The 22,755-nt window shown below is 45.9% G+C and overlaps 3 protein-coding genes across 4 annotated transcripts in view; 2 read left to right on the plus strand and 1 right to left on the minus strand.

Moving 5' to 3' along the window:
- LOC128085658 (uncharacterized) overlaps positions 1–22,755 on the plus strand; it is a 222,382-nt gene that overhangs the window by 118,988 nt on the left and 80,639 nt on the right. The window lies entirely within an intron of this gene.
- On the minus strand, positions 178–6,758 carry MRPL19 (mitochondrial ribosomal protein L19). The gene is made up of 6 exons (XM_052693454.1): positions 6,628–6,758; positions 6,372–6,483; positions 3,120–3,238; positions 2,457–2,591; positions 1,439–1,620; positions 178–492 (listed from the first exon to the last, which is right to left on the minus strand). The coding sequence occupies exons 1-6, from the start codon at positions 6,674–6,676 to the stop codon at positions 277–279; spliced, it is 813 nt and encodes a 270-aa protein (XP_052549414.1). The 5' UTR covers positions 6,677–6,758; the 3' UTR covers positions 178–276.
- The window catches only part of EVA1A (eva-1 homolog A, regulator of programmed cell death), a 192,535-nt gene continuing 187,606 nt past the window's right edge, over positions 17,827–22,755 (plus strand). For both annotated transcript variants that reach the window (XM_052692604.1, XM_052692613.1), the window contains exon 1: positions 17,827–18,092. In XM_052692604.1, coding sequence (XP_052548564.1) covers positions 17,993–18,092 — 100 coding nt within the window. In that variant the 5' untranslated portion in view covers positions 17,827–17,992. The remainder of the gene's footprint in view (positions 18,093–22,755) is intronic.

A 22,755-nucleotide genomic window follows, 5' to 3' on the forward strand; every position in this document is an offset into this window, starting at 1 on the left:
CAAATGTGATTTCAAAAGTGTTTACAGGGCTACTAAGCAGCACTTACTCTCAGATTGTGCAGTTGAGCTGCTGAATGTCTGCTTCCCTGCCACAGCCCCCTCTGAACCTACTGCACTAAGCGTTTTCACAGTTGGCCACTGCCTACTTGGCAAAGACAGAAGAAACAACTATTTGGATAGTTGAACATTCAGAAAGGAACTGCTGACATTTTACTGTGTATTTTACCTGCATACAAAGCTTGAGAACTGACAATTGATACGCCGAACTCAAAGCTGTTACTTCCTCAGCTCTTCACTCACTTCCCTCCATATTTTTTCCTCTATCTTTGAGGTATCATACTCTCGCAGCATATCAAACTCCAGCCAGGGCTTCTTCCACTTCTGTGCTTCTTTCATTGTTTTCTCAGGTAGCTCAAACTTGATTCCTTTTATGTTGTATTTTGGCCTTTCCCACCGTTTTGACCATGGTTTAGGTTTCATTCTTACCTGCAGCTAGGGGGAAAGATTAAAAAAAAAATAAAAAATGAAACGTATTAAAAGGTCAGAATTCTGACTGTGAACCAAAAGTAGTGAGACAAGTGCTGCTTTAATAGAAAAAACAGACCAATCTGTCAGTAAACTAAGGGACTATTGGTCATCAGTGGGAGAAAAGGGATTTTCTGTCTTTTATGTCTGTTAATTAACCTAAATGAAACTGATCTATTACACGGTCCTTACAGCAGCATGCCCTAACTAACTCTTCTATGGTTCTAACTGTGTTACTAGGGAAAAAAAAAACATGGCAGCAGCTGTTTGTCCTTTTCCCCTAAGCTAAGGTGGATGGCATTCTTTTACCAGTCTGCCAGAGCTCCTGAGGTGCAGATCTTGCTCCTTCCACCCCCAAGTCAATAGCATGAAGTTTCCAGTCTTGGCTGTGCTGTCTGCATGTAATGCAGAGGAACCTGCAGGCTGTTACTTCCTGCCGTCTCTTCTAAGTTGCCTTCTGAGGAAGGCAGGTACTCGGTTATAAATGTTTTCACTACAGGAGCAGCATTAAGGCACCAGGTGTTACATACTTGTATCACTAACACAACTAGAAGTTAAGAGCCTTGCAGGCGATTATCAAATGGCCACTTGGAAGAGACTTGCAAAGGATCATAGGAGTTCAACCCGTGGCTCCACATAAAACCAGCCACAGTGTCTGAGTGGGGTCCAAAGGCTCCTTGAAGTCTGGCATATTTGGGCCTGGGGAACCTGTTCCATGACTGATCAACCTCTGCTGCAGAAGCTTTTCCACCCTGAGCCTTCCCTGCTGCAGTCCTCTATCTGGCCCTCAAATGGAGCCCTGCAGCAGCCCCAGGGGATGGCTCAGCACCCTGATGCAACCCCTGTATCAGTCAGAAAGTTAACTAAATTATCCCCTGCTATTTTAATTCCCATTAAAATATTGAACTCCTACCTTGTTTACAGGGATTTCCTCATGGTCTAAATGAGACACAGGTTTCATATTCATATCAAAAGTACTATATTCAGGAAGGGCATCTCTCAGGTACATCAGGTTGTCATCCAGCCTTTTTTCCAGCTTCAGAACTGTGATTTCCTGGATTCGAGGACTGTACAGCTCATAACAAATTTCAACACCTTCGAGAGAGGAAGTCTGGTTCAGTGATCACATAGTTGGAAATACTAATACCAATTCAGTATTTCTTCAGTGTTCTATAACTCTGTATAATCTAAGAGCTGCTTTCCACCTGTACAGGGAACAACATACGCAGTGCTGTGGGTACAGGTGATTGTTCACATGCATTACACCTGCATTTGCACAGGCAAGTAAGTCCAGTTGTTGGTAACACAATGGCTTGAGAATGAGTGTGTGTGTGTGTGTACACAGACACATTTGTTATGCCGTGGGCCTGAACTGTGCAACAAGTGCAACAAATCCACAGTGCCCAAACTGGCTCTAGGGCTTACATGGCTAGCAGTAAGTTTAGGAAGAACTGCATTCTGTGGCAGGGATGCCATGCTGGAGCAGGGGAAGAGAGTGAAGATACAAAGCATTACAAAATGACTGCAGCCTCCATTCTCTGTGCCACTTGAGGGGAGAAGGTAGGAAAGGAGGAAAGGTGTTTTCAGTTTGCTTTTACTTCCCCACTACTTGAGTTTGTTATTACTCGGCAATGAATTACATTGACCTCCCTTACGCCAAGTCTGTTTTGTCCACAATGGTAACTGAACATGATCTCCCCGTCCTTATCTCAACCTACAACCCTTTTTTCATATATATTTTTTCCCCTGGTCTTTTGAGTAGGGAGAGTGAGAGAACAGTGTGATGGATCTGAGCTGCCCATCAGTGTGCAGCCACCACACACGTTCAGCCTCATGCGAGTACAGATCTGAAACACAGCACACAGGCATAAAATGACTAAGCAGTGCCATGTGTTCAAATGTATGGATTACTGCCTCAATGGAAATCCCACCTTGGTCTTCGATCACATTCCGAAGCACGAAGGTCGCACCAAGCCCTCTTCCTCCTCTTTGAATGCAGATCCCCACAAACCGGTTGGTTTTGCCATCAGCATACGGATCTGCAGTAGTAACAGCAAGTATGCTGCCTGCAAAAGGAACCAAGGAAAAACAGCAGGCTGTGCAAGCAACTAACACCAGCACATGGTACAAGGGTCAGGTGGAGCACAGGCACGTTTCAAAAATGGTTAATCATCCAACTGAACTGCCAGAAACAGAATAAATTGTAGCATACATTCATTCAGAACAGGCTAAAAGTGATTCTGCACTTAACTGTAAAGCTCTGTCCCTCCTTAAGCCTTCACCTGTACAGTTTTTTTTACACAAACTGAACACAAATAATCAGTTTCCATTCCTTGAGTTTTACTCATTAACCACACTGAAATGCCAGTTAAAAAAAACATACACAAATTATCTGAAAGAAACACAAAGTATTATCTTTTCACTGGAAATTGAATGAGTTTAAAATATGAACTAGTAAGCACAGACACACACACAGGCTGATCTAACACAGCAGATGCTGCGATGTCCCATGATAACTCAATTCCAGAGCTTTTAACCATCTCACCCAACGAACAACAGTTAAGAAGTATGACAGTTCCAGTGCTGCTACTGACCAACATAGAACTCGGGGATGTTGAAGACTTTTCGTCTCTGTATCATATCCTTTCTTTCTATATAGAACTTCAGAGGATCTGTTCTTCCTCTGGGAGGTATAAATTCAGGGCTCAAAAACCTGTAAGAAAATCCAAACTTAAATAAGTTTAAAACAAAAGCATTTCCACATTTCCATTAAAAATATTAAAGAAATCCAAATATTTGCCTAAAAACTAAATACTGCCACACGCTGACCATCTGTGCCAGCTGTCTTCTCAGAGACAGGAACTGCAAATTACTGATTTTTTGTTTTAAACGCATTTTTTTTTCCCAAAACAATGCTGTTCTTGGAAGAACAGACCAAGAGATGACAATCCTGTTACTTTTATCTCAGTTTAGGAGCAGATTATTTCATAGTTTAACTGTAATCCATAATAATAAAAAAACACTTCTTATTTCATCACTTGATAGTAAAAGATAGGAAAAAAGTTATTACTGTTTCTTACAAACGGCTGAAGAGAGCCTACAGGAAACATCACATTCGAGTGGTTATCTTGTGTTGGCAAAGCTTAAAGGAACACTAAAAACTCTTTTCTGCTCGGATGAATTACACCGTGCCAAGGAAATCTCATGCTCTGGAGCTCAACTGCCTGGCAGTAAGTTGAAGGCTTCCTGACACAGAGTTGGCCTGGCCTGAGGGCCACTACCAACACACTGTTTGCATGGGGTCACTGTGCTTCAGACAGCATGAAGACTTGGCCTCAGAGCCAGAGAATGAAGATGGATACATTTAACTCACATTTAACTCCTAGAAGACCAGCATCTGGTCAGGAGAGAGCACAGGAAAGACGACAAATGCATACCTGCCTGACAAGCCTTACATAGACTACATGGAAAGCACAGGATAGACAGGGCAGCACATGGAGGTTCTGCTCAGTGCTGCTGCTTGCAGGCAGCCATTAAGATGAGAAATGACATCAGGCCTCTGCTATCAGGCCTGCCCCTCATCCTCATAGTTACAGGAGTCACAGAATCACAGAATGGTTGGGTTGGAAGGGACCTCAAGGATCACGAAGCTCCAACCCCCCTGTGCCATGCAGGGCCACCAACCTCCCCATTTCACAGCAGCCCAGGCTGCCCAGGGCCCCATCCAACCTGGCCTTGAACACCTCCAGGGATGGACGGGGCATCACAGCCTCTCTGGGCAGCTGTTCCAGCACCTCACCACTCTCACAGCACACAACTTCCCCTGACATCCAACCTCCATCTGCCCTCCCTCAACTCCAAACCATTTCCCCTTGTCCTGCTGCCATCTCCCCTTCCCAACAGCTGACTCCCCTCCTGTCTGCAGGCTCCCTTTAGGTACTGCAGGCTGCACTGAGGTCACCCCGCAGCTTCTCTCCTCCATGCTGAACAAGCCCAGCTCCCTCAGCCTGTCTTTGTAGTGGAGGTGCTGCAGCCCCCTGCTCATCCCTGTGGCTCCTCTGGACCCTCTCCAACAGCTCCCTGTCTTTCTTGTACTGGGGGCTCCACACTTGGACACAGTGCTGCAGATGGGGCCTCACAAGAGCAGAGCAGAGGGGGACGATCACCTCCCTGTCCCTGCTGGCCACCCCTCTGCTGATGGAGCCCAGGACACCATTTGCTTTCCAAGTCACAAGGGCACACTGCTGGCTCATGTTCAGTTTTTCACACTCAGGACCCCCAGGTCCTTCTCCGCAGGGCTGCTCTCAAGCACTGCTCCTTCCAGTCTGTGTGGATACCTGGGATTCCTCCAGCCCAAGTGCCAAACTCTGCACTTTGCTGTGTTGAACCTCATCAGGTTCCCCCTGCCCACCTTTCCAGCCTCTCGAGGTCCCTCTGAATGGCCTCCCTTCCTTCCACCGTGTCGACCACATCACTCAGCTGGGTGTCGTCAGCAAATGGCTGAGGCTGCCCTCGATTCCGCCATCGCTGTCATGATGAAGATGTTACAGAGCACCGCTCCCAAGACAGAGCCCTGGGGACGCCGCTCGTTACCGGCCTCCACCTGGACACAGAGCCATTGAGGACCACCCTCTGTCTGTGGCCGTTCAACCAGTTTCTTATCTAGCGAGTGGTCACCCATCACATCCACATCCCTCCAATTTGGAGATAAGGATGTGGTGGGGGACCGTGTCAGAGGCCTTGCTCAACTCCAGGTAAGTTCAGGAGTTCCGGAGAAACATCATTTAAATCCCTGCTCTCCCTGGTAACCTCATTACAGGCTGCATGTCTTAGGTGGGCCATAGCCGCTTACTCTTCACATCTTAAAGACATGAACACTAACAGATCTGAAGGCAGAACGGAAGATTTTATAATGTTTTTAATACTTTTCCCATTCCTGAGGATTATGCTGTTTTTCACAAGATCATAGAACCATAGGATCATTAAAGTTGGAAAGGATCAGATCATCAAGTCCAAATGTTGACCCATCCCCACCATGCCCACTAAACTATCAGAGCCACATCTCTACGGATCTCAAACACCTCTATGGACAGTGATTCCACCACCCACCTGAGCGTTCTGAAAATACATTTTTTCTATTATTCAACCTGAACCTCCCCTGGCACAACTGAAGGCCATCGCTTCTTGTCCTTTTGCTGCTACCTGGGATTAGAGGCTGACTCCCACCCAGCCACAACTTCTTTTCAGTAGCAGTGGAAAGACACAAAGTTTCTCCTGAACCCTCTTCTCTCCAGCCTGAACAATCCCTGTTCCTTTAGCCACTCCCATGATATTGTGCTCCGGATCCTTCACTGCTTTATTGCCCTTCTCTGAACATGACCCAGGGCTCCAGTGTCTCTCTCATAGTGAGGGGCCCAAAACTGAACACAGTACTGGATGTACAGCAGTGCTGAGAAAAGCGGGCAGATCAGCTCACCAGCCCTTCTGACTGCACTATTTCTGATACAGGCCAGGATGCTGTTGGCATTCTTGGCCAGCTGGGCACAGCTTTGGATACATGCAGCCATTGACCAATACCCCCAATGTGCACAATATCACACTGTCACTCTCCTCCCAGAGGGAGCAGCACCATTTCAAACACCGTGCCACTTAAAGCAATGCAGATGGGTTTAGGAGACACGAAAAATGCTTAGCTGGAGAAAAATTCACATTGACTAAGGGCAAAACCTGTGCTCAGCTCCCAGCCGACCTCGAGATGTGAGCCAAAGGCACAGAGCTGTGTCCGCTCCCTTCCGACATGCAGTTTTTGCGCACTAACACCTCAGAGCCCCAGCCACCCTTCCTACCTCCTCTCCTCTCTCTGCTTCTGCTTGTCAATAATGACGGGCTTCGGGGGCGGCTGGAATTTTGTGGGCTCTCCGTCGCTGCTCATTCGACAAGTCGAGGAAGAAAACCACCCTGTAAAGATAAAACGCTCAGAAAAACGCCGTTCTCAAAAGGAACCGCTCCCCACAGCTTCGCAGCCCAAACCCCCGCCCTCCCCACAGAACGGGCCCGGGTTCCCTCCCCGGGGCCGGGTGGAGAAAGGCGGGCGGTGCTCACGGACGGGCCGGACGCCCTGCAGCAGCGCTCTCCCACAGGCGGCCGCCATAGCGAATACGGCCACTTCCGGTCCCCTGGCGCCAGAGTACAGGGTGGCTACGGCAAGAGCGGAGGGCCAAAACTACGCCCAGCGCGAAGCGAGGCTGTGCGCCGTTCTACTTCGACCCCTTTCGAGCTCTGTTAATAACCTAGTTAGCCCTCGGTGATTAACTCAGACATGATTATACACATAGGCATTATTGAGTTGCTTTTAAATATATTTCAGTCAGATTTCCTCAGTTGTTCGGAACAGCCTGGATTCAGTTGGTGGCTGCAGGAGACGCAAAGCTCAAACGCAGAGTGCAGAGCTGTCAGTAACACCCCATCACTTCAGATCTGCGGCTTCCCTTCGAAATATGCCCGACTTCATCCGCTGATTACACCAGTGACGCTGCCGGCAGCGGCAGCTCGCTTTGCCCCGCCCGAACCCTCACACCGAAGCAAGGACCGCCCGCTGGCCATCAGCTCTTGGGGCTCCGAGTCGCAGCTCCATGCAGCCGTGCTGATCACAACCGCGGGGCTCCGCAGCCTGTTGGTGTAACGCCTGTTAAATTCGGGATGCGACAGAAGGGGGCACTCCGCCCCTTAAAATACAGAACACTTTACCACCGTGCTCCCCCCAAAATGATGTTGTTACGATTATTACCCGGTCTCAATGTCTAAGTACTCGCTAGGCAGAAAGTTTTATCTTGTGGTGTGAGGAGTAATTCCAATACCATAATGGTGATCGAGGGGATCTCAGAATAGTTGAGCTAATAGAAGAGCTGGAGCTCTTTTTTGTTCCCACCAAAATGCATTTCAGTTGCCTATTTGGGAATCTGAGTTCCACTGGGGAGAAAGCCCAGACCGGTAGAAGGCAGTGCTTAGCCTCGTCCCTTGTCACCTATGATATGTGGGCAAGGTCTTTCATTTAAGGTCATCCTTCATATTATTGTCTTTTAAATCTTTCCAGTATTTCAGTGCCCTTCTTACAATGCTTCAAAATCAGATTTCGTTTGGCACATGCATTTCACTGACCTGTCTTCCTCCCCTGATGTTTTTCTCACTGCGTCTCTCAGGTCACCAATACAACTGGTTCCTCTTGGGCCCATTTAGAAACAAACTCCCTCGCTGAAGGTTTCACTGAATGTTGGTTTACTTCTAATAGGTGAAAAATAGATTTTTAGGCACTATTCTGATTTCTAGGCACTAAATCTGCCTTGCATTTTGCTCCACCCTTTCCTGGTGACTTTCAATCATTCATTTTTATTCTCTAGGATTCATCTCAACTTTATGTAGGCATGAAAATCTGAAGTGCTGTGATCTGTGATCTCAGACCATTCACTGCTTTGTCCAGACAGGGAAGGAGTACATATTTGTGGTGCAGAGATGCCTGACAGTCTGTACTGGTGTTGATTCAGAGTGAATTCAGAGACAGTTACTTTGGATGTAGAACACCCTTGGTTTGTTTGACAGTGTAGAGACACGTAAAAGTTGTTACAAGGATTGAGGTGATCTGAGCTCTGAAAACATGGCAATGTTCTTCAGTCTCAGCACGGATATGTGTGTCAGCCTTTGCATCACAGGATGGAAGCTGTATCACTTTCTGAATCAGGCTGTGTTGCAGTCTGAAATGATACATTTTTAAATATTTTTAAATATCCAAGATTTCTTCTAAACGCCCAAGGCGATGCTGCAGCAACCCTTACACAGCTGTCTGTGAAGCATCAGAGTGTGAAGAAGGGAGTGAATCTGCGCTTCATGTTCCCCAAGGAAACGTGTATCTTTTTGGAAGAAAGGCAGCAGAAGTTAGTAACACCTGCTATTATTATGATTTTGTCTCCATACATACAGAAATATTTACAGGAAGCTGAGCAGATCTGGAGATACAATATGTTGTGCATTCGGGGTTAAGAACACGGTGTCCCAAGAGGCCAGATTCCAAAAGCAGTGAGTATAACTGCTGGAGGCCTTCCTCACCTCATCCTTGCTGCGCACATAGGAAGCAGATATGGTCGTTTCCTTCAGAAATGGAAATGGGCATTGGTTCAGTACAGTTTAGTTTCAACTGGATTTAAAAGTGGAAATAATGCTTTTGTTAATTCCTTTCCAAAACCTTTCTCTAACAGTTGCTGTCTCAGTAGTGAATCTCCTTCCTTTGTCATTTATGCAGCAGTGCAACATAAATGCATCTCTCCTCTCTTCTATACTTTGCTGGTTTGTGCAGACATAAAAGTACAAACACAGTCTGCAAGTGATCCCAGCTTACTGAGATACCACAGAAAAGTGAAATGGAGAGAAAGAAATGCTAATGAATCCCCCAAAGTGTTTGCTGTGCCCATATCTGTAGGATATGGCATATCTGTGTAGGTGTTAACTGCTACCTGGCACTTTTTTTTCCAGGAGTGTCCTGAGGTGCTTTTCCAGTGGAGAAAAAGGAGGCTCAAGGAAGCTAACTGAAAATGTGAGGGTAGTCTCCATGGAGTGGAGTGGCTCCACCGCTCCTGAGCTTGGATGGTGACATCTTCCTAATGGAAGTGACCGAGGGCAAGAGCCTGCTTTTGACCTAACTAAATTCTACCCTTTACTCTTCAGGCAGAGAGGCCATGAGGGTCACACAGTCCAGGTGCATCTGCCGTATTCAGTAAGTCCCTTAAGCCCTGCTGAAAAACCACGTCAGTGTGTACACAAGGCCATGCCTGGATTCCTCTCCGCCCTGCTTATCCCAAATATCAAAGCGGTTCTGTGCAACTGCTGACTGCAAGGAAATGTAAAAGCTAATCTGGAAATGTTTGTGTGTGGTGAATTTTATTAGAATATTCAAACAGTCTGGCAGCAGCTCTAGTCCTTCTGGACGTGCCTTTAGTGAGGCATGGTGAGTTGCCACAGCTTAATACGAATTGTTGAAATTTAGTATTCAAAATTATTAAATCCTAAACGCTGCCTAAAATGACCTGAGGTACCAGACCTTTCTGTCACATACAGCTGTTCACTAAGATGGCCTTCAAGCATACGTTTTCTTTACCTTATTGTAGAGCAAGCAAAGAGCTGAGAGAAAACTATTCTTTAGACACAGCATTCTAGCACTGAGTTTGGGGAGGCAATGGACTGGAAAACCTTCAGTTCATTCTGTCAAAACACCCCCAGGCTTTGGCTGTTTTTGAGCGTACATCCTGGAGCCACACGTGCTTTAACCCCGCAGACCAACGCGTTCTTTTCTCTGTGTGTGGCAGCTGGAGCAATGCTCAGACCTGCTCACCTGAGCCCCAGGCTCCTGGCGTGCTTCTGAAAGTAGGTATGGCTTTTGTGGCACATCACCTGTGTGTCCACACACATCCATCTTTGTCCGTTTGTTCTGTAAGACACTTTAAGAGGAACTGAATCCAATGCAGGAGCCCATGCTGAAATTAATGTAAAGTAGACTCCAACAGACTGCGTAGAAGATAGTTTTACAGCATCGCTTCAGAGATTAAATGCATGAGACATTACGACGTCAAAAGGGGAAGCAAAGTGTGTGACAAAGTGAGATTAAGTTCAGCAAACAGTGTCTGAGGCCTTTCCCTGAGGTAGTAAATTCTTGTATCCTCTTGAGTCCTGTACAGGTTCAGATGTCAAAGGGGGTGTGCTTCTCTGAGGTCCCACAGTGTAAGTCATGGAGGAATAATTTTCTGGAGCTGTTATACAGAAAGCCTAACCAGGAATGCCATCAAACAAGTAACTCATTGAGTAGCCCAGGCAGTTTTGTAAACACTTAGGTCAAACTGAAATGAAAGATAACTCTTGGGTTGGGAATATCTACCTCATTCCAGAATTCTGAGCTTCTTCAGAAATGGTACGGAACATTTTGAAAACCTAGAAAGAGCACTGAGCTCAAACAAGTCATCCAAGTGGATTATGAAGAAAAAAACATTAATCTTGAAAGGCAGGTGTAATCTGAAGACTGATGGGTGAACTCCAGGTACCTTTACATTTCATAGAGTCAATATTTGTTCTTTCTCTATTTATAACCCTATTGCTCTCTCAAGGTGGGCAGGAGATTTCAAAAGGAGACCATTTGTTTCTCTTGATGAAAGCATTAACGCCAGTGGTTTGTCACAGTAAATTATACTTACTATCACAACCTTCTCATGCATGGGAAATAGCAAACCAAAATTTATGATCTTATTACTCAAAGTCACAGCTTCTCATTATTTTAAAGCAAGCCAGCTTCTGCTCTTCATTACTGTAGGAGCAGTGAGCAAGCTCGGGAGAAAATTTGATCCAATATCCTTTGTTCCACAAAGCACCTTTAGAAATCATAACATTATTTTCCACTGTGCTGGTTCAACTGCATACAGTATTATTCTGAAAAGACAAGCGGAAGAGGGAAACTGCTAATTCATCTTACATCTCACTTAGCACCCACTGCATTTATAGCAGGCTTCTACCTGAGAACTGGGCTTTACAAACTTTGCATCCTTTTCTCATCCCTCACACAGGAATCAGCTGTGGACACCGGATTCCTAAAACAGCCGAAGAAGTCCTCCGCTCTCCCAGGTAACCGTAATGCCATTTGTGGCAGTTGTCTTTTGCTGAAAATCCAACAGCCTTGAGTTAATTCTCAGGCTACCTTAGGACTGAATGCAGCTGCTTTTTTTCTAATGTCAGAAGATGCACTTTGCAGAGGTGATGTGGAAACTAGCTGGTGCGCTGTGATGGAGCAGATTCAGGAGGCTGAAAAGAAAAATGAATAATTTTACCCATCACTACAAGAAAAAAAAATGTGGTTTGTCTAATTATGTATGTCCAAGAGAACGCTAGCACATGTGTATGCAAACTGTTGAGTCCCAGCCTGAACCACTGATTGAGCACCTGGGGAAAAGACCTGGTCAGTCCTGTGAGCACAGGTGAAGGCAATTCAGCTGTGGGACTGGAAGGAGCGGAGCCTGGCTGCAGCTCTCTTAAACCTCAGCTGGGGGCTGACTGCTATTGGGGAAGGATTTCTTGTTGGAGACCCCCCCCTTGTGGAGCCTTTCCTGTAGACCTAGATCTTTGGAGACAGGTGAGCATATTTACTTTTCCTGTGAAATAGCATCACATCCATGCTGGTCCCTTTGCTGTTACACTCCTGTATTACTCTTCCACTGCGTTAATCTATCTGATCATAACAACACGAAACAAGAAATTGTCAGTAGGGTAGGAAGAAAGGTTCTCCGTAGGTGACAGCAGGTCAGATTGAGAACATCTAGGAAGGATACTGTGTGCAAAACAGCACCTGTAGTGTCACTGCAGAACAGGGCAGAGAATGATGGCGTAGCAGAAATGCTAAGTCACAGCTTGAAGCAGTGATGGAGGACCTGGTGGAGAGCAGGGCCAGCCCCAGGGAGCTCAGGTGCATGCAATGCTGCTGAGTGATGAAGGGGTGCAGCTAGGATCCACCCCCTCCTGGCCCTCATTTAAGGTTTGGAAGTGGAAGTGAGAGTATCTTGTTAGATGGCCCTGTCTATCTGCAGCCTTCTGAAGGTAGGCAAGCTTTTTTCCTTTGTTCCTGTGTTTAGAGCTGCTGCATTTGGTTTGTCCTCATTTGTTGTAGCTAGACACTTTTCCATCCTGTAATTGTTGCTGTTCTTTCTATTGCATTATAGTGTTACAGATGGTAATGCTGATTTGTAGTCTATTGCAGAGGGTTGGTCCAGCAAAAATAAAAAAAAAAAATGTTTGGAACCTGGGTGGGCTCTAATCCTTTTTTTACTGCACTTACTACAAACAGGTCACTGCTTCAGTCATTCACCTGACGATGATTTTCTGTTTCTGAGGCATTGCTTGGAGAAAGAAATTCCACCATCTGTGTTAGTCTTTAGCAGTTCCTGAGAAACTTAATTGGGTGAACTCAGACAGCTGCAAGCATCTAGTGAGCCAGCAGTGTCACCTCCTTCCTCACGTTCTTTGTAGCTGGTCCAGAAGTAACGTTACTGCACTGAGGGCCAGGCCTTCCAGGTGGTTGCATAGAGACAAAGAAAGGCAGTAAATTTTCAGTGTGAGTTTTCTGCAGGGGTGTCTCTTGTCTAGAAGTTAACTAGCGTTTTGAAATGCTGATGTTGTGAATGAGAAGTGTGAAGTTGTTTTTTGAACTACTTGAATTTCTATGCTATTGTAAGCTCCTTCATCTGTTACAGATGACATAGCCTAGCTCTATCTGCAATGGCTACTGTTCCTGGACTCTGTCACTGGATATTCTTTTGAAACCATTGTAAAATACTTATTGACAATAATGTTGTCCTGAGTACACATAGAAGTGTGTAGTTACTCTTGTAACTATCCTTTCAAATAGAAAAGATTCTAAAAAAAGGAAAATCAAATGTACTCTAAGCATCATTTCTCGCCTTAAGTGCATGTGAGATGAGAATGTACCTGTTTGATTCCCAGACCATTGTTCAGTTTTCACTGTTTGAGAAATTATATTTGGGATTAAGGCTGTCCATTCAGCAGAAAGGCCTTTCTTCCATTTCCCTTTGATTACTTTTGATTTCTTATCAGTTTTATGATTTGTGAGCTAGAGCTCTCTATGAAATTAGCTATCTACACAAAACCAGGGAAATACTCTGTGCTCCTGAGCAATGGTAAGCACAAGGCAAAAAAAAAAAAAGCTGAGCTCTGCTCAGTTTGTGCTGGAAATAAACTTCCCTGCTGTACATTCCTTGCACGGTCTCGAGCTCTGCCTTCCACTGGACCTGTCCTTTAATAAAGAGAACATCAGAAAGCATAAAGCTTCAATGACATTGCTTTCCTGAGATAAGAGTTGTTCCAGCACATTGATGATCAGAGCCTTGACAATGTGAGGGCTCAGAGCTGCGCTGTTGGTTCACTCTCTGAACCAGTGCTGTCCAGCATAAGGCTGGGCAAGAACGTACTGAGATGGGTGCCCCAGGCCCAGCACTGCTAACGGTCCTGCTGTAGCCTTACCTTAAGCACCAGGCGTGACTTGGAGCACAGGATGTAAATCTATCAGAGAATCCAGATGGGGGCTGTGAAGGTGGGGACAGGCCTAGAGGGCAGAGTGTTTGAGGAGCAGCTGAGGCTGTTGGCTCCAGAGCAGAGAAGCTGAGGGGAGGCTGCAGCTCTGTGCAGAAGCAGAAGGTCAGTGCTGAGCTCTGCGCTCTGGTGATGGTGACAGACTTGAGAGAGCAGTGTGGAGCTGAGCCGGGGGAGGATGAGGGTGGGGGTTGTGGAAAGGTTCTGCCCCGGGGGGTGGTGGGCATGGCCTGGAGCTGGTGGAGCTCAGAGAGCTCTGGGATGCTGCTCAGTTTGGGGTTTGGGTGGTGCTGCGTGCGGCAGGGCTTGGACTCGGTGATCCCTGTGGGTCCCTTCCAATCTGGGACGTTCTAGGATTCCATCGCTTTCTCTCATGGGAGAAGAAAATCTTGTTGAACCTGAGGTCAGTAAAAACTTCTTCACTGACGTTAGCAGCTGAATCTTGAATGATGTAAGTTGTAACATCAGTTGCAATAAGGACAGGATGTAATTATGTGTAGATGTGGGCATGGGAGAATGTGTGGAAGTGCTGAAGGGCTCCATTGCTGTTCTTCATGCTACTGTACTCAAATGCCCTCAATGTGGAGTCCAGAGTATCCGTGAGGTTTGGGATAAGTGCTTGGGCATCATCTTCAAGTGTAGTTCTGTGGCTGAATGTTGAGACAACGCTACTTTGCATTAAGCATATTTCTCCCAGACATAGAATGAGTAGAGAACTTCCAGGCAAGCAAGTATGAGGAAGAACTCTGAGTTCTGTGGAAGTAAATGACAGCGTGAGTTGTGTATGAGTGGTAGGAAAAAAGAAAACAAAAGGAGGGAAATGTGGAGGTCAAGATTAAAAGGAGCTTATCATAAAGTAGGAGAAGTATTGATGGGAACTACTGTAACTTGAAGCAATTCACAACTATGTGGCAGCAGGAAAGAGTAAATTCTCCTTTGGTTACTGTAGATGGGAGGACAGGAAAACCATACACCACTCACCTTGAACCACCTGAGCCATTAAGGGCTTGCTATTGTGGGTGCATCAGTGTGTAATGGGCTGCAAACTGTTTATTGGAGTGTGTGTGACTGCTTGAGAGAGCAAAGATCATCTCAATCAGGGACAGATATTTTCAGGTGTGAAAAATCATCCTTTTAGCTAGTAAGCATTCCAAGAGAGCTAATGAATATCTTGAAGGAAAGCTTGCAGCAGCAGAGAAAAAGCCACTGTACTATCATACAAGTGGCTGAGAAACCTTCTCAGGGAGGCTCTTAATGAAGACTAATGAGTTAGGACAAGTTGGAGAATAGTTTCATGTTAGATGTTTAAGAAAACAGCATGAAGTCCTGAAGGTTTCAGAGTACTTCATAGTACTACGTAGTCTCAGTTGCTTGATGTTATACCTATGTAGCAAGAAATCTCAGAGATCAATGTCCAAGCAGGCAAAAAGGAAGAAGTGTGAGAAAAGCAAGAGTCTGATTCATAACTGAGGGACTCTGATCCTTGAAACCCTTTGTCTTTTGGAATCCTTGTTACTTGTGGAGTATGAATATGAAGATAACTCCAAATCTCTGTAGTTCTAGTATAGTGATAAATTCACTATATTCAATAGTGCTCCATACACAAGGCACCAACCAAGTCAAATTGGATGTGTGGGCCTGGAACAAAGCACCAGGTCATACTGTATCCTCTAATGGCACATGTCATTGCTGAAAAGAGAATAGCAGATGAGAGGTTTCAACATCAATTATTGGGTGCAGTCATGAGGAGAGGGGTTTTATGTTTTTTGTGAATCCTTCTGTAGGATTCCAATCTCCAAATATTTATTTCCAACACTTTCACAAGTTGGGGACTTCCCACCATTCTGAATTAGCAACACACCCACTTCAAACCTGTCCTGGTATGGAGTAAAGTCCCCCAGAATTTATATCTGTTCTGTAAACTGGGTGATTAAATGATACAAAATGTGGAGAAACTTGAAAGGCTCGTCAGCTTGAACATTCTGCACAGCTGTTGTTAAACACTGAATATGGAGACAAGGAAGGATTTAATTTCTGAGATGCTTGATGTAGTATTGCAAAACTGCATTATGTGATGCCCTGTGCCTTCACACTGATGAAAGCAAACTGTGCTTCTATGAGTAACCTAATTGGTCTCCATAAGACACTATTAGGGGAAACATCAAAAATAAGAAAGATATGAAGAGCCATGCTATGCTGGGAGGATTTGCCAATTTGTATTTGATATTCTCTCCAGCCAGATTAGACAGATTTCCATAGGTAAACCTAGATAGTTATCGATTTACGTTCATGTACAAGGAGGCAGTATGTCCAAGTGGGCAGAGCTCTAACTTGTCTCAGGGAAATATTGAATCTTTCCTCACTTCTGGCACGACTGACTCTAGCTAACCTAGGAAGAAAAAGTCCCGATCTTTTCTCTTTAAAACTTAGGTTTACCTTGAAAGTGGAATGCCGGTGGAATTGAAGTTTTAGGTGAAACAAAGAGTAGCCTGGGAGACCTTGGGGTACATCCGTGCTATGAGGCCCACCGCTGCCCTTGGGAGCTGCCCAATCTGTGTCTTTGCTGTAGGTCTTTGAGGTACAAAGAGCTGCGTGTAGGAAGGAGGGTTCCCTGCATGTGGTTTGAGCCTGATCAGCCCTTTGTTCGTGTGGTCTGGGTGGGTAGGGCATGCACAGTACTGAAACTCAGGGTATCCCATGCTATCCTCATTCTTACTGCTGCTGGCTGAAACTTAAGCAAGCAGCAGTATGGACAGAAGGCAAACAAGGCCACAGCCATACAGACCCCTTTCAGTTTGCTTTTAATCCATGGACCAGTTTAGGGAGGATTTTTTGTGAATACAATGGAACTGATATTCATGGCAGTGCTCTCGAAGGCATCTCTCACGTGCACACATAAACCCACAGCCAGTCTGATTCTGGTCTGAGAACAGCTGAAACACTTGGAAATTTCAGCATAAGAAAACTCTTTGCAAAGGCATGCAGCTCTGGAAAGAAATAGGTGTTTGGGCTGACGTCTTGTTTTCAGATCTAAGGTGGCTAAATTCTATGTGGACAGTTGTGGTTTTTCTTAGTGGTTTCTGCTCAAGTTGTTTTTGCAGGATAAAGGAGCAGCTCCATCTACTCTTTGCCGGGAGCCCTATGAAGTGTTGTTCAGTGGGTTTATGTGTGTGGGCAGGCTGCCCGTTTCTGCTTTTGGTTTTGCCCATTAAAAATATCCATCTGCTCTTTGCACTGTCAGTTTGTTCTAGCTTAGATATATTGGCTATGTCCATTATTTAAACACAAAGCCTATGCTGAAGACGCAGCTAGCGCTGATGACCAGAGCCTAAGATCTCCAGGATGACCGAAGCCCAAGAGGAAGCTCTTTAACCTGAGGAGAGCAGGTCTACCAGCCCAACCACCTTGATTTTCCCTGAGTTTGAGTCTTTCAAGCTGGGATGGCTGGCTTGATGCCATGTGGATGTGGATGGAGATCAGGGACAATCAAGTACTGAACGTGCTTCCACGTGAACCAAAGCTGTCTCTTAACTCTGTAGGTTGAGCAGTGCAGCGGTCAGCCTCAAGTGCCGCACTACTTGATTAAAGCAACTTCTGTGGCAGGGGACAAGTCTCCTGGTCTGAACACTACAGACCTGTATCAAAAGCTGTTGGATTTGAGGGAGGGAGAGGCACGCAGTGGGATAGAGGAATCCTGGTGTGGTTGGCTGCCATCAAAAGGAAGGAAGATTTTGGAAATGTGTCACCAGCGATGAGATCCAGGGGGGTTTAATCCCAGGGCCGGTGCCGAGTATCCCAGGTGGGATCAGCTGCAACACTGGCTGTAACCAAAGGGTTGACCTGGCAGAACACTGCTTCTCAGGATCAGCAGCAGCTGCAAGCGCCCAGCTCTCCAGAAACCCATGTATTTTCAAGCGCTTTGTTTAGGGCTCCCTGCTTTGAAAATACTCCCCATCCTGCTGTCCCTCTGCATCAGAGAGGCGAGAGTCTATTGCACCGGCAACCAGGCTTCTGCGAAGCACAGCTCCTTCCCTGCGCCCTGCGGGGCAGCTGCACGCCGGGAGCCGGCCGCGACCGGGGCGAAGGGCTGGCCTTAGGACCCTGGGACTGCCGCCAGGGCTCAGGTGGGTCGGCGTCATTCGCCAGCCTCGCTCTGTGGGATTCATTCATTCCAATGGGGTGGGGGGTGTGCTCGACTGCTTTTTCCTCCTGGCTGTTGGCTGTGATCCTTCCAAGCAATGGGACTAACAGTTTTCTCCGGGCAGTGAGTGCTGAATTGGGGCAGACAGCGCTTTCCTTGTCTCTGGAAGAAAACAAGCCGTGAGGATAATTAAGGATGTGCTGCCCAGATGTGTCTCCCGCCTCCACTTTTCTCGTAGCACTGATGTGCTTGACAGCTTTCGGCAACTTTGCTAAGACTTCTGCAGACTTCTCAGGTAGGGAAGAAGCGCTGATCCCTCCTGGCTGCCTGCTGGGAGCTCCGGTTACAGCGTGGGGGAGCAGCGCGAGGAAAGCGCGTAGGAGCCGATCGGGGGTAGTTGCGCGGGGAGCGGCTTCGATCCTTTTAAAGTAATCTGATGAAAAGGATCTCCCGTAAGATTTCGAGTCTGTTAAAATTCTGTCTCAATAACCCTTAGCAAAAGTGCTTCAGATAAGTTAGATCTGAGTAACTTTGGGAACGATGTTAATTTCTGCTTGTACCTGCTTTTGTGCTGTTTGAGAAATGGAAAGAGAGATCTAGGACCTGGGACAACTTAGCATGTAATGCTTTGATGTTCTCTGAGCTTTACCTTTCGTAATGGGCCAGATTCTTTTGCTTTTAAGATACAGTTCCTCAGTGTTCCAAATGTTTCCTGAGCTCAGGAAACAAGGAGACATTAGGTGCACAGAATAAATTACATTCTGAGCCTGTGTTGGCTGAACCCACGATGAAGTGTCTCAATTACAAATTAATTGTGCAACAGGAAATTAAAAATATTTATAGTGTTGTTTTTTTGTGCACAACATTTAACTGCACAGTGCTTTGAAGTGTGGAGTCCCATATAACTTCTATGTATGTAACTGCATCAGTCACTTGAAAATTGGCTTTCTGTTCCTTGTGAATGTGCATGTGGGTAAGAGAAAACATCCTGGGTCTCATGTGAGCAGTGGTGATTATTTTGCTCAGGAATGGCTACTGGGGTCATTTTGCTTTTGGGATATCTCCTTTAATTTTGTGACTCTGGTCCGGCGTGTTGTTTAGGTGAGTGCTGTGAAACTGTTGTAGCATACAAAACCTGCCAGATATATTTTGCTAATAAAAACATTCATTTGCAAGGGCTGAATCTTGCCAGACTGTGGTCTCAGCACACTGCAGCACTGCTGTTTGTTTCCTGGAAGTGCATGTAGCCTGCGTGCAGCTCAGATTTGTGTTAGAAAGGAGCTCGTGCTGGACATGGGGGGGGAAAAGTATACAGTAGTTTGAAAACCTCTAGCGGGAATTGAAGGGGACTGTCTTGCTTGAAGTCCCATTCAGATGCAGGACAGATGAGGGGCTGCCATTCAAAGCAGATCTGCCTCTGAATGGAAATAAGAGCATGTTTTTCTCCCCCTTCCTTGGCAGTGAGCTTTCTCTGTATTCCTTATTGCAGTGAAGTTAGTGCAGAAAGGGGTGTGTAGAGAGGGCAGGACAGCAGCAAAAGCTGTAATGGGAAGTACAGATCCCAGACAAGCCAACTGATAAACATTAAGGTGTGCAAAATGTCCCAGAGCGAGAGTACTTAACATTGTGTATGTAACATAACCAGAGCAGTAAGTGCACACTTGTTTGGCCTTGGTGATGCTGACAGTGGGGATAGATGCTGTCATTTAAAAAAGAAGTGGTCGTACTGTGATGCAGGGTCTGAGCCCTACAGTCTGCAGTGTGTTTCCACAGTGGCTGAAATCATCTGATTCAAGCTAAGTTTCCTAATAGCAGGCTTGGCAAATGTCCCCAGTCTTGTTGAACTAACTGTACCTTATGGGACAGGAAACATGTTTTGCTGCAGGAAAGGGCTGTGCCTGCTGTGAGTGGTTCTGATAGAGTTTTAAGCATTCAGAGCTATGTTGACAGCAAGATGAAAAAGGATAGAGAAAGACTGAGTGTTTTCCAAATCACGTTATGCTTCTGCAAAACACTTTGCAGAGATCAATGCTGAGAGCTTGAGCAGCAATGGTGGAGCCTATTAGTTCTTGCTGTGTGATGGAACGCTGCTTTTTGCTACTGTTACCCCTATAGAAGAGTTGCCAGGTGTAATAAGGGAGGGAAGAAAATCTTGTAGTATAATTTGGCTATAATGGTTTTTGGCCATTTATTTGTGTTTTCTATACTTCTGGGCGTTTTTCTGATATGGCTGCATTTGAGTAGCTGAAGGTCTTCAGGAAACACATAGAACCCTACCACCCTACCGAGAGGATGTTCATCTGAGACATGAATTGTCTGCATCCCGAGGAGATGAATGGATTTGTACTAAGTACCACTGCTGAGGAATGCAAGGCTTGATCTATTCCCTTGGAAGGCTTCAGCAGCAGTTTGGCTGCTCCCAGTTGTTGGAAGGAGATGATGAGATTCCCCGGGATGGAAAGGCTTTTCCAGGTTTCAAATAGCAGTATTTTCCCAGACAGCGGCTGATGCTCTCTGGAGAATGATGTTTTTAAAACCCTGTAGACCTCATTCAGCCACACAGCTTCTCTGCTTGGTTTGACCGAGTATTAATGGCATAATGCTGGTTAGTAATGTTATGTTCTTTCTGGGGCAAGAAAGAAATATTCTGCAGTTCCAGTCCTGTAAAGAAACAGCACAAGATTCAAGGTATGTGTCTCTTAGCTGCAGGAGGATTTCTTTTTCATGTAGGCTATGGAAAGGACTTTGAAAGAGTAAGTGGAGGACCAGCATGGCCCTTCCCACAGGAAAACATACGTGGTGCTGGGAGATCTCCTTGTTGTGGTCCCAGGCCCATGAGCAGCTGTGCATCTCTGTGCCTTCTGTTTGCACAGTTCAAGCACCACAATGTGAACGTAAGTGTGCACTGTGCTGGGGACTGGTGCAATCTGAGATGTAAGAATCAAAATTCCATTTAGGTGAAGTATTTGAGCTATGTGAAGAGTTTTAGTTTCCTTCAATAGCTCTTTAAACACTGATGTTTGCAGGGGGTGTGGGTGTAGAAGCAGGGAAGTAGGAAGCAAGTCTTTGGGGAGCAAGTGGAGAAACTAGGCACTTCATAGCCACTACTTAAAAAAGGCCCCAACTCTTCTCTCCATGGCTTCTTGTACTGTGGGCTCTTGTTCTAATCTCACTGTGATTGCTTCTTGTGCTCAGGAGTGTTTGAAGGCTCAGGACTCAATGTCATGGTATGTCACATAGCCCCTTCTGTTTACAGTGAGGTTTGAAGTCTGTGATGGGGTGTGGGTAAGAGGCTGGTCTTCCAACTCTCTGTACTTTAAGTGTAACACCCTCAATCCTAATCTCATTCCTTGCAATGAACTCTGAAATCCTTGCTGGAAGGTAAAACTTCACTTTTGTTTTAGCCCTTTTCTGTTTGTGGTAGGAATCCAAGATAAAGAAGTCAGTGGCTTTCCTTGCCGCTGCTGCTCTGGGTAGACCCTGGGAGCTGGTGATGTGTTTACAGCACTCAGAGGTCATTCGCAGTGTTAATGACAACAGGGCTGAAACTCATCTTGGTGCTGGCTTACTGCAGGCATTGAAAGTTGAGCCAACAACTCTTGCTCATATGCCATGTATTATCTCTAGCTCCAGCCACAGGGTTTCTTTCACTGCATATGAATCATGCAAACCCCTGCTGGCTGTTGGCTATTTACTTTCCAGCTGAATGTCCACAGGGAATTAGGCGTAGTGATTACGTGGCTGCTGCTGTCTGTTCCTGCGGTAACTTACCTGAAATGAGCTAATCAGTAGGTAAGGTGGACGGAACAGCAGTGGCATGGGATCTACTCGACTTCCATCAATTTCATGTTATGGAGAAGGATTCTTTCACTACTGCTGCAGCGTAGAGAAGTCTGTACTGTGAACTTAGCCATTTGCAGACCTAGTAGAAGATACTATAGGAAGCCATGCCAAAGATTTCAGTTTCTAGGCATGAAAATAGCTTTGACTGTAACTCCTGCCTTTTCTGACATGGGACAACCTAACTAGAGGATGTTAAGCTGTAGGAAAAACAGTCCCAGTAGTACTTCACTCCCTGGGCCCACTTTAATATTAATGTTCTTTGTGTTATATTTGGCGCGAGCTGAATGTGAGCAGCACTTTGCTTAAGGGAGCTGATCAGGCACTGAGCCAGGTGAATCCTGATAATTCCCATCCACACCCTGCAGGTGAGCCCTGGGTAGCTTTCAGCAGTTTTCTCTGGAGGTTCTCTCTGGAGAGCACAGATATTATTTTTTTTGGTAGGTGTTTGTTTTTTTTTCCTTTTTTCCTCCCCAAGAATGGCACGTTTCAGGTGAAAGCTGCTTTTGGTGCCTCTCTGCTAATTGGCTCAGTGCATCTGTTGAAGCTGACGAGCTGCATTTGGGAGGGGAAAGGCACTTGACTGCATCTTATCAATCCACAATAAAAGCAATTTGCCTGACAAATCCGTTCATCGCATTATCACCAACACCTACACGCTAGCAGCTCCCTGAATGACTTCAGTTGGACTTTGATACTGGTTTTGGGCATTTTGAAGAGAAAGGCAGATACGATTTCTTTTCAGTGTAGAGCTGTAACACGGTGATAAGGTTTGTGCTGTTGACTCTGAGGACAAATAGGTGTGCTTCAGCCTTTGCTTTGGGACAAACCCAGAGCACCTCGCACGTCCTCTATATGCAGGACTCTGAGTGCTGTGGTTGGACAGGCCTCAGCCCAGATGGCTGCTTTCTTCCTCAGCTGGAGGTTACAGCTCTGTGGGCTTACTGAGGGAGGTCTGTGCCGGGACAGGGAAATTCTCCTTTGCAGAAGCAACAAATTCCAAAACCTCACCGAGGCTGCTTAAGAAACTCCTGGAAATGTTTTGGAGAGGTGACTGCATGGTGAGCTGTACCAGAAAGGCTGAGGAGCTGAAGGAGGGCGGCCGGGCCTGGCAGCCA

The sequence above is a fragment of the Tympanuchus pallidicinctus genome, unplaced genomic scaffold, assembly GCF_026119805.1.
Source record: "Tympanuchus pallidicinctus isolate F22 unplaced genomic scaffold, pur_lepc_1.0 scaffold1, whole genome shotgun sequence".
NCBI classification, from domain to species: Eukaryota; Metazoa; Chordata; class Aves; order Galliformes; family Phasianidae; genus Tympanuchus; species Tympanuchus pallidicinctus.